This window comes from Periplaneta americana, chromosome 2 (genome assembly GCF_040183065.1).
Source record: "Periplaneta americana isolate PAMFEO1 chromosome 2, P.americana_PAMFEO1_priV1, whole genome shotgun sequence".
Classification (NCBI taxonomy): Eukaryota; Metazoa; Arthropoda; class Insecta; order Blattodea; family Blattidae; genus Periplaneta; species Periplaneta americana.
Genome location: NC_091118.1, coordinates 171,517,848 through 171,530,886, shown reverse-complemented (window position 1 = coordinate 171,530,886; position 13,039 = coordinate 171,517,848). Strand labels below are relative to the sequence as shown.

The 13,039-nt window shown below is 33.7% G+C and overlaps 1 protein-coding gene across 1 annotated transcript in view; it reads right to left on the bottom strand.

Moving 5' to 3' along the window:
- LOC138695208 (uncharacterized) overlaps positions 1-13,039 on the bottom strand; it is a 666,755-nt gene that overhangs the window by 397,883 nt on the left and 255,833 nt on the right. The window contains exon 8 of the mRNA XM_069819668.1: positions 43-154. Coding sequence (XP_069675769.1) covers positions 43-154 — 112 coding nt within the window. The remainder of the gene's footprint in view (positions 1-42; positions 155-13,039) is intronic.

Here is a 13,039-nt window from a genome sequence, read left to right as displayed (position 1 = left end):
TATGATGCAGCACATGATGATCTCGACAAGCATTGCACTGACCTGAGACTTGACTGCTGCCAGATGGATCTGCGCCACCCGAAGATCGAACCTCTTCATGCTGATGTCCTCCTGGAGTTCGTTGGCCTTGTTGTACAGACTCGACTCCAGGCTCCTGTCAAAGGAATAAGAACATTATCGATATGATAACCGAATTCAATTTTCACGTCTGGAGCGCGGAGACGCTCGCGAGATTGGAAATAAACTTATTCCGTATTCAGCACAGAGCACAACAGAATCTGTAGAACTGCGAGAGCTGGCGATTTACGTGACATTTCTACGCAGAGGGGATAACGCTCATTACAGCGTGCGTCCACAATGTGCAATAGACAGGGACGTGACACTGAAAAACATCGTTTTATTATACCAAATACTTTTTAATCATTGGTTTATAATTGAGCCATTTTGTTATTTACGAAAAGGGACAAAATATAGCCCGAGATAAGTTACATGTTTGCATTTCATTCTCATCTTGGTCATTATTATTGATATCGATATTATTCTAATCATTAATATCATCGTCATCGACATCGTTATCGTCATCATAATCAACAGCATCATCATACTCCTTATTGATATCACCATCGACATCATCATCATCATAATAATCATCATTTAGATAGATTAGACCTGTTCCATTCGAATGTTTATCTCAAAGTTTCAGGATTATATAATAAACTAGTGGCTTGTGCAGCAAATGCTGCAAACTAAGTTCGTTAGAAGTTCAATTTTTTTCAGATTTATTTTCAACGTAGAATACCAGACATTTTGAAAGTTATTTGCTTCCGTAGTAATGAAATTGTTAAATGTTATGCTTTATTTAACGACGCTCGCAACTGCAGAGGTTATATCAGCGTCGCCGGATGTGCCGGAATTTTGTCCCGCAGGACTTCTTTTACATGCCAGTAAATCTACTGACATGAGCCTGTCGCATTTAAGCACACTTAAATGCCATTGACCTGGCCCGGGCCGTAGTAATGAAACATACTCCCTCTGAATGGGTTTTTTTATGCCAAATACTTTTTCTTGAACCTATCCACCTTCAGTTTTTGAGTTTCAACTCGAAAACGCAAGTAACAATGTCAGGACGATCAGTGGGTTTTTCATATGGGAGTAAAGCAATAGCTATTTGAGGTCATTTTGGATTGTAGGTGAAAGTTAAAAAATGTCAGGTTTGCTATGCTTTCGAACAATAGACATAGCATCTTGGTATAGCTGCGGCATGTAGAGGGTAAAATCATTTTATCCTGAAATAATAGGGAGACTACATAATTTCGTAGGCTTCTTATTTTATCAGTAAGTAATACCTTTTGTTCTTTACTTAGGAACTGTAATTTTTGCGCTCTCTCGAGCCAATACTGAAGAGAATGACGCATGTAAATATCTACACCACACCGCCATTAAGCATATCAAAAAGACCTAACCCCACTTATATATATCCATCACTCAGTAAATTATAGAAATGAAGATCTAATTTAAGATATTCTCTACATCTACCTACATAACCTAAAAACGTTTCACTTTCATATAATCAATATAGCATTAATATGTATAATTAATGAAAAATAGTCACATCATGGCATTAACTATAATAATATATCTTTTCTAATGGTAATAATGTCATCAAACCACCTCAAGTTTTGTAGATTTTAATATCCAATACACAGCTGTACTCAGAATTGCACACCGCAGAATCAGACCTGTAAATTATTTTTAGAAAATCTTGAAGTTTTTAATAACCAATTGAATTTGACCTCTAAATATGTCAGCAATTCTGCAGGTCATGACCTTCGTGTAATAGCCTATTGTTTATTGTAGTGGTGTGTGTTGTTTTTTACTGAAATGCAATTAGTTCTCAAAACTGATGAAAGATGGATTTTGGAAAATAGGAAAATTACGTAGGAAAATTAACGCTTCACTGAAAGTTACAATTTTTCTGAAAATCCTGGGATGCCAAGCTTCAAAATGACGGGTTATTCATTAAAATACGTTCAGCTGTTTTCCCGTAATTTCCATTACCAGTTCAAATTATATATATATATATATATAAGGTGACTTAAAACTGACGAAAGATTCGAAAGTCGTCTTTGTTAAGAAGTATGTGTATAGAAAAATAATAATAGGCTACACTTTTTTTAATAAAAAAATAAGCTTTATTGTAAAGTTAAGAAACACTTGAGGGTCATCAAATTTTGCTAATAAATAAGTTTATAGAAATGTAATACAGTTTTTTTTTTTATAAAATAATGGGGTTTATTTGAAAGATAGGGAACATTTTTAAAGTAGTCTAACTATGCATACAAATAACTTTATAGGAAAATAATAATACAGTTTTGTTCATAAATAAACGGGACTTATTCAACGACCACGAAATATTCAAAAGTCATCTAACTTTGCTAAGAAATAAATTTATTGAGAAATAATAATACAGGCTTGTTCATAAAAGAAAGGTTTATTAAAAAATCAAGAAACAATTGAAAGTCCTCCGACGTTTTTAAAGAATACGTTTACATAAAAACAATGATACAGTATTAATTGGTTTGTTTTACGACGCTTTATCAAGTATGATAGGTATCAAGCTTCTTAGTGAAATGGAGGTGATAACTGCCAGCAAAATGAGTCCAGGGTGCAGCACCGAAAGTTACACAAAATTTCCTCTGAATGGCCTGAAGGAAAAACCTGAACCAGGATTTGAACGATACAGATTTGTTCACAAAAAATGGAGTTTATTCAGAAGTCAATGGACACTTGAAAGTCCTCTAACTTTGCTAAGGAATATGTTTATATAAAAATAACAGTTTTTTCATGAAAGAATGGGGTTTATCTAAATTAAGAAACACGTGAAAATACTTTGACTTTGCTAAGAAATATGTTTATATAAAATAATAATATAGTTGTATTAAAAATAATAGGGTTATTTTAAATTCAAGAAGCATTTGAGGATCATTCAACTTTGCTAAGAATTAAGTTTGTAGAAAAATATTAATACAGTTCTGTTCATAAAAGAAGAGAGTTTAATCAAAAGTCAGGAAACATTTATAAGACTTCCAACTTTGTTAAGTTATAAGTTTGGAAAATAATATAGGTCTTTTTCATAAACGAATGGAGTATATTCGAAAGCCAAGAAACATTTGAGACATTTCCAACTCTGCTTGCTAATAACTTTATAGAGAAATAATATAGGTTAGTTTATGAAATAACGGAATTTATTCTAGATTCACGATATATTTCAGTCATCTTTGTTAAGAAGTAAGTTTATAGAAAAGTAATAAAGGTTTGTTCATAAAGGAATGGAGTTCATTCAAAAGTCAAGAAATATTTGAAAGTCCTCTAACTTTGCTAAGAAATAAATTTATTGAAAAATAACAACACCGATAGTCTATGCTGATGAAAGAACGTGGCCTATTTAGGTATAAATCAATTCAAAATTGAGTCATGGTAGCATTCACAGACTTTGATCTACCAAATCGTATAAATCAAATTACTCATAATTAAAAATTTGCTAAGTTATTTCTTTAATAAAATACTGTCATGCAAAAAAGAGCGTATGAAAAACATTTATGACGTTATACAATTTATTGCATTCCTAAAATTGATCAAATGCAACATTATAAACCAGTTTCGTAGTAGGCCTATACTATTATGGAATTGAAATGTAGGTCACTCTCGTAGATAATCTCCTTTACTTCTATGCAGTTACTCTACCGTCTACCACCTAATGAGCTTCTGAATTCTATCGTGGAAGAAACTTTCCGCTTTGTTGCCAACAACCAGTCTTGGATCAATGGTCTCTTGTGAATGAAACTTCTCTGTTCCTAATTCTTGTTTTGTTGGACTAAAAAGGTGAAAATAAATTGACGTTATGTCAGAACTGTACGGCCAAGGTCCAAGAACTAAAAATCAATATATTGAATATACTGACTTGTTTTGTTAGCCGTGTAAGGTCAAACATTCATTATCTTGGAGCAGATATTGTATGACTTCCCTTCGATTTGATTTTTGGCTTCAATGCCTCCAATCTTTACAGTACTGGAACTACTGTTTCACCTTCCGGGTCGAAATGAGCCAAAGTTCGACCGTCTATATCGAAATTACTAATATTGAACCTATTACATGAAGCTAATTTACAATGCTTCAGAAAATTTCTATTTTATGGTGAATTACAGACAGGAGCTAGAACTTTTATTTATTTATTTATTTATTTTGCTAATAATTGTAACATAAAATATAATATATACAGAAAAACTTTAGCTCGCCCCTGAAAGAGTACAACTCGTGCTCAGGGGCGGATTCCTGAATTGAAATTAATAAGTAAACAATACAATTTGTCTTATGTCTACTATGCAATTAGATATGTAAATTTAAATTTAATACTAGAACTACTAGAATTGACAAGATTAGGATATTTAAATATAAATTTGTTATATATTCTTGGGCCTAAATTACTACTATGATTAAATACTGTAACAGTGTTGCATTTTGGTTCAAACAATCTTAAAGAATTCATACCTTTTGTTTCATAACTATGAGAATACAATTCAAAATTATTTCGATTTTTATGTATGAATTTTATTAATACAATATAATAAATTTGTCTTATGTTAAGTACAAAAGCCTAAAAACAATATTTGAGATGGAAAATCAATAGGTTTATGAAGACATATTTTAATTATTTTCTTCTGTAATAAATAAAGTGGATTAAAATTGGATTTACATGAGCTACCCCATCCTATAATTCCATACATAATTACCGATTGAAATGAAGTTAAATATGTTGTGCGTAATAAACTTATTGACAAGTAATTCCTCAATAAAACAATATAATATATTATTTTACGTAATTCATTACAAAGATAATTAATGTGTTGGTTCTATTTTAAATGATTATCGAAAATTATGCCTAAATACTTAACTTCAGAGGAATCCTTAATAATCGGACATTTACACTGTATAAGACAACAATCAGAATTATGTAATTTAATACTTAATATAGATGTAGGAGGTTTGTTACATTTTTCAGATAATGAGAATGGAATAATTACAGAATACAGTTAAATGGTAAGGATTCGTTGCTTTTCAGATCGAATAAATAATGTCCAGCATGCCTGTTATTCTGTTCTTGTACGACAATCAGTATCACGAAACCGTCTAACATCCTGGACGGACACACTTGTTCAACTTTCGCGTCACGAGTTTATACGGATAATGTTACATTCGTAACAGACGTCGGAAATGTCTTAAAACTAAAATTTTAGCCTCAAGACGAGGGAAATGTATTCCTCTGAAATGTCTAAAAGTTCTTTGAAACTTTCCCGGCATATAAAACAAAGTTTGGCCATCACATTTCTTCTCTGCTTGACCGTATACGTGTGTTTGTATCTGCGAACATTTCAACTTTCTGAGTGGCACGACATGCATAATTTTTTCAGTGAATTTCTGTGGCACCAGAGCAGCTTATACTCGTATCGCGAGGAAAAATGTATTCTTTAGATCTGAATGATTTCAAAACGTGTAAAACAATATTAATTTTTGTAGGTCTAGGTAGGAAAATAATTTGAGTTCATATGCAGGGTTCAGAACCATAGTGGGCCAAGCGCCATTTACTAAAACCGTGGAAAACAAGGGTTAAAATGAAGTTATTACCATAATTCAATGGAAACATATAGCAAGTAATACATACTAGGTTCAAAAAGTTCCCGGAATTTGCTAGCATCATAGAAACAACGTACCTTAAACACTATTCTACAGCATTCCCTTCAAAATAGTTGCCTTCCGCAACAACACACTTTTGCCAACGCGTGTAGAGTTCCTGGAAGCAGGCCTGGAAGCCATTTTGTGAAACCCGTCTTAGTGCTCTCGTCGCGTTTGCGATAACCTCTTCAGCATTGAATCTCCGTCCTTTCAGATGACTTTTCAGACGGGGAAACAGAAAGTAATCAGGTGGTGAGAGATCAGGAGAGTATGGTGAGTGATCCAAAGCAGTTATGTTGTGCCTGGCAAGAAAATTCTTTACAATAATTGCGCGATGAGCAGGTGCATTGTCATGCATAAGGAACCAGTTGTTTTCTACCCACTTTTCTGGACGTTTCCTTCTCACTGCGTCCCAGAGGCGACGGAGGGTTTCTACGTACAATTCTTTCGTTACAGTACGACCTTCTGGAATGAACTCATGGCGCATGAGACCCTGAGAGTCGAAGAAAACTTCCAAAATAACTTTGCTTTAAGTGTGCTTAAATGCGACAGGCTCATGTCAGTAGATTTACTGGCATATGAAAGAACTCCTGCGTGACAAAATTCCGGCACATCCGGCGATGCTGATATAACCTCTGCAGTTGCGAGCGTCGTTAGATAAAACATAACATTTAAAATAACTTTGCCTTTGGAAGTGTCCCTAGGAAAATTTTGCTTCCGAGGAGATGTTTTCGATTTCCACTCAGATGACTGTCGTTTAGGGACTGGGTCGTACAAGTAGCACCAGTTTCATTTTGTTTAAGAAATCACCATCTTCATCAGCCATACTGATCATGTCCCCAGCAAAACACAGAACTTGATGTTTGTACTTTGCTCTGTGGACATAATTACAAAATGCGACGAACAAACAAAACACTATGATAAACAAATGCCTACAACTCAAAACCAATAATTGCCATTATCAACAAACTTTAAGGAAATGACATCATGAATGTTACCAACAAAACAAATGTATAATATCCCTTGTTATATATTAATACGAAAAATGGTAGTAAAATTCCGGGAACTTTTTGAACCTAGTAGTATAAAGTATACACATTAAAACTAAATGATATGTCAATCTTCATTAAACTATGATATTCACTTACTCCTTTTTAATAAATGGCGCTTGGCCCACTAAGGCTCTGAACCCTTCATATATTTACATTTCTAAGGCCCAATTGTATAAAACTCCCTGACTAAAGATCAACTTTGATCGAAGATCGAAAAGTAAACCGAGTTCAGACACTTCTTCTATTGTATAAAACTTTTCTGCGATCAAATTACCTTGGTTCAAATGCAATCTAAGTTCATGTGAAAAGGATTTGGCAACATCGCATAAACAGGTGAAATACGTGATGCGCGGACCATGTTATACAGGTTTGTTCAGTGTTGCCAATCTAGCGATTTTAACTCTTTTTCAACAACAATTTCTTTTAACTTTTATATTGCTTAAATAGGGATTTAGTGACCTTTTTAGCACCCCATAGTGACAAAATTTAATCTTTCTTTGTTGATAATGAGAAATCTAGCGGATTTACAACTACTTTTTCGCGACTTTCCGTATTACACTCTGTTGGAGACACTGGTTTTTTTTGCAATGTAAATAATGGCGGACAATAAGAAGAAGGTTCACTGTTCACCAAATTGTTATCATGTTATGGTGTTTGATACTGCTAAACATAATAAAGCTTTATGAAACGACAATTTTCGTTTAGTAATACAGTTAATTGAACATTTATGAATGTAGCTATCATATCCATTAATAATTAATGGTTGTTATAAACATAATATAATTATAGGTTATGTTATTTGATACTGCTGAACACGATAGAGCCTTATAAAATATAAGAATGTTTGTGTATTAAGGCAAGAAATTGAAAGAAATATATATAAATGTACCTAACATATCTATTAATATTAATAATACTGGATATTTTATTTGCACAATCTGTCACTCGTATATTTCAAACAGAAAAGAAATAACTGAACTTGGATCATCTAACTTAATCGGAGAAATTTCTTCAGTCAAAGTAGACTTTAGTTTGAGACAAATTAATCTCAGATTAGACTTTATACAACACAAAATTCCAAGTTCAGCTGAAACAAGGATCAATTTAACCTCTGATCTAAGATTAAATGGTTTATACAATCGGGCCTAAGAAACATACAAACTTTTATTGTTTTAAATATCAGAGTTAAAAGTGAAATTAAGATTTTGGGTTAGAACAGTAGTGTCAGAGTTGTAAGCTCCGAAACCGGTTGTGGTGCTAGAGACGTCCAGTCGGAGCGTGAACTTGCTTATGTCTGTGGAAGCACCGGAGCTCACAACGAGTTATAGTGGAGCGCTCCGCTCCGTTTAGGCTGTGTCTGACAACGCTGGGTTAAAAACTTGTATTGAGCCTCCAAATTATCGGAAACATTTACTCGGATCCAACTGCCATCTCGGTTAGAGTTCAACACCACGGATATGAGCAAATCCTGGGTAACTTTAGGTGCTGGACCCCGGACTCATTTCACCGGCATTATCACCTTCATCTCATTCAGACGCTAAATAACCTAAGCTGTTGATAAAGCGTCGTAAAATAACCTACTAAAATAAAAAAATAAAAACACGACGGAGGACGATATTAACGTAGACAAAATCCGTTCTATTGTTCAAGATAAATCAATGTACACGAATGGGTAGATAGGTGGATGACGGCATACCAAAATACACTTTCTGAGAGGATCTCTGAAAAAAAATTAAGTCTACCTCCAATAATAACAGAGTTTGAAAGAACTCTACATAAATGAGTTAGATGCGAATGGAGTCTGTGGTCCGATGTAGGGCATTTCGGAGTCTATGTACCTTTTCAACTTCACTTACGAATGGAGAGCACTTAGCAGATTTGTTTGAGAGCTTCTATATTACCAGAATAAATAAATAGATAAATAGGATAGATAGGTAGGTAGGTAGGTAGGTAGATAGATAGATAGATAGATAGATAGATAGATAGATAGATAGATAGATAGATAGATAGATAGATAGATAGGTAGGTAGGTAGATAGATAGATAGATAGATAGATAGATAGATAGATAGATAGATAGATAGATAGATAGATAGATAGATAGATAGATAGATAGATAGATAGATAGATAGATAGATAGATAGATAGATAGATAGATAGATAGATAGATAGATAGATAGATAGATAGATAGATAGATAGATAGATAGATAGATAGATAGATAGATAGATAGATAGATAGATAGATAGATAGATAGATAGATAGATAGATAGATAGATAGATAGATAGAGATAGATAGATAGATAGATAGATAGATAGATAGATAGATAGATAGATAGATAGATAGATAGATAGATAGATAGATAGATAGATAGATAGATAGATAGATAGATAGATAGATAGATAGATAGATAGATAGATAGATAGATAGATAGATAGATAGATAGATAGATAGATAGATAGATAGATAGATAGATAGATAGATAGATAGATAGATAGATAGATAGATAGATAGATAGATAGATAGATAGATAGATAGATAGATAGATAGATAGATAGATAGATAGATAGATAGATAGATAGATAAAGTAAATAAATAAGTAACTAAACAAGTAAGTAGCTAACAAAGTAAGTAACTAAGAAAGTAACTAAGTAAGTAGGTAACTAAGAAAGTAAGTAACTAAGGAAGTAACTAAGTAAGAAATATTTTAGTTTTTATCGTTACAGTTTCTCGTATTGTAAGTACTGGATCGAAACATTAACTTCATTCGGATTAATGTGTTCAATATCTGATCACTTAATCTTTTTTCAGACTTCTTCTATGAACCTGTTTAAAGGTCACGTACTGAACGGATTGTGAAAGTTTTTCTATTCCTTTGTACTCCTTCACTCAATGTTAGTATTAAGCCATGCATCCATCATCTCGAATTTAAAATATGTATGATGCGTTGACAGGAAATCGTTCCATGATTGATGTCACGTGCGCTTTCCTCGCTCCGCCTAAGTGCGTTTACGAATTCAATTACAAATCGTTAAGAGAAGTTCGTATTAGTAAGCTTATTTACCAAGTCCACAGCAACACGCCCATCTGAAATGAAGGCAATTTGCACCGCGCAACAGTGGCGGCAAATGAAATCATTCGAGTGGCTAGCTCATCGGTTTGTCATATCGAAAACTCGATATCAGTTCTTGATAATGCAAGTTACAAAGTCACTATCACGAAGCTAACGTATATTTCTCATAAACTATTTTCACTCTGATAACCCGGATTCGAATCCCGGAGGGTCGAACTCAAATTTGTGTTAAATAATGACGGTGCTTGGTGATAGGTTTTCGTGGGGTATTTCAGTTTTCCTACCGGAATTCCATCATTAATCATAATCATCATCCATCACTCGATACTATATGAAGAGTCCACTGCAAGAATGATGAATGATGGATATCACTTTCTTGTCGAAAATGAACCAAGACTGTCAATGCATACCTTAAGACATATAGAATGTACATACAGAGTTATATGGCATTAACACTGATAGTCGTTGTCCAATAATGATTGGAAAATCACAGTTAAGCTCTGAGCGCTAAGCATTTCAAATTTTCAATTGCTTCTCCTGCAAAATGTATTCCAAAAGACATTCATCATTCTTGCAGTGGACTCTTCATATCCTAGTTTCCCTCCAATGGCAACGTCTAAGGCGAAAAAAAAACTGTAGTTTCGACACGTCGCTGATAGTTGGGGTCATTTGAGTTAATAATGCACACTGAAGCGTCCGCCATTGGGTAAAAACATGTTTTACACGTTTCAAAACGTTTATTATGTTGCGGAAAATATATAAATTTACACATGTCCAAATGAAAACACACTCACAAATTCATATCAAGAAAGAAAGAAAGAAAGAAAGAAAGAAAGAAAGAAAGAAAAAGGGAAGTATAAAACAAATACAGAAAAAGTGAAGACATTCGACTTCATTTATAAGATATAAGTTATTCTTTAATAAGAGAAATGCATGTTATTATTCGATTGAGAAGCTTTTGTCATGTAATCTGAAAGTCAGAATTTATAAAACAGTTATATTACCGGTTGTTCTGTATGGTTGTGAAACTTGTGCTCTCACTTTGAGAGAGGAACAGAGATTAAGGGTGTTTGAGAATAAGGTTCTTAGGAAAATATTTGGGGCTAAGAGGGATGAAGTTACAGGATAATGGAGAAAGTTACACAACGCAGAACTGCACGCATTGTATTCTTCACCTGACATAATTAGGAACATTAAATCCAGACGTTAGAGATGGGCAGGGCATATAGCACGTATGGGGGAATCCAGAATTGCATATAGAGTGTTAGTTGAGAGACCGGAGGGAAAAAGGCCTTTGGGGAAGCCGAGAGGATAATATTAAAATAGATTTGAGGGAGATGGGATATGATGATAGAGACTGGATTAATCTTGCACAGGATAAGGACGGATGGTGGGCTTATGTGAGGGCGGCAATGAACCTGTGGGTTCCTTAAAAGCCATTTGTAAGTAAGTAATTCTTTAATAAGATATACATAAGTAGTCCTAACACATTTACACCATCATAATCATCGTCATCATCATTATCGGTACCATGAATTCGAGCCTTGTAATCATGACGTCTCCATACCCAAAACCACCCCTGCCAACATTTTTCGTTGTCTTCCAATATTTCTCTCCTTTTGTGGCTTATATTTGTAAAGCTTTTAGTCTAATACAGCTTTCTTTGCATCCTTCTTAAATGTACACAGTGAATGGAAAGTCCCAGAACACTCCATTTTGGAGACGAAAGGGAAACAAAGCGAGCCTTTGTTGGTATTTCCGATACATTGCCGCCATATTGAAATGCGCTGTCTTCAATAAAGTCACATTTCTAACTGGAAAGAGGTCATGTGATGTACAGTATCAAATAAAAAAAAATATTCAGGAATTTATTGACATAACCAGATATTTTGGTATAAGCTTACGTATTGTGGTTTAAAAGTTATTAACACAGAAATAAAAAATACCGGTGATATTTGAAACAACTGGAGATGGCATTGAGGGAAGAGAGGAATGAGGTAATCCCGATATCCGAGGAACGTAGCTGCCGTATCATATTAGCAGATTGCAACAACCGCCATCCAGAAGGAACATCAATATGAAATATTATAAACCAAATAGTTAAAATGATGAACTTCTTCTAATATTTCTGTGACCGGGAGGAAAAAGGCCTTAAGTCAATTTTTTGTGAAAATGAGATTTTCATATATTCTGAAAGCGGAAACTATTCTCTACAATCTGGTAAAACGGCTAAAGTCAAATAAGACTCCTGACTGGATTTATAGAGCGTTACCAAATGTCCTAAGTACTTTTTGAATCGAGCACACACAGAATAAAGGACTTAAGAATATTTAATACTTTATTCCTTACAAACCATCACATGTTTACTTTCCATACTTCCCCATTAAAAAGGTCTAACTTGTATTTTAGCCATTTTATCACATATTTTTGCCCTTTCCTTTTAAAACTTCAAGCACCAGGGTAAACAGTTCTATAATTGGTTAAGACCCATTTTGCATTCCTAATAATTTACATTTCCCATTTATTTTGACATGAAAAAGGTCTATGTTTAATAGTCCGTTCTACTCAGTTTGGCTTCTAGTCTTAAAAGGGCTTAAGTGCGGCTATTTCTGGAAATAATCAAGAAAGTTGTTAAATGAGCAACATTACCTATTTTAGAAGAAATATAAATAAATAATATCCAGGAAAGATCTCTTAATTAAAAAAACTCTATAATTGGCACCAATTTCAATCTTTCTACTGCTCTCTTGAAAAGTATAATAGTAATATACGTTACAAGAGCGGTATGTTGACGTTTTCATGGTCGAGGAAAAGATTGAAAAAGCGAAACGTAGTTGAGCTTTTTTAATTTCCGAGAACATGAAAACAAATATACCGCTCGTGTATCGTACATTATTTTGTGGAAGATCGTTTATTACATACCGGAAAGACGAATTTCTAATTAGTTGCAATGAAATCTCCATGTTGGTTTCTGTTTAATGACGGTAACTTCGGAAAACCAAAATATCTTTCTTCAACATTGTTGCTATAAAATGTTTTCTGTGTTTACTATACTCCAGCAGGCCGTGATATACGTCTGTCTTTTTTTCCCCCAGTCTATAAATGCGAACTTAAAACAAACGGTAAGGTTATGTAATGATTTATTTTTCATTTTAATATTTTAACAATATTATTTATATAACATAT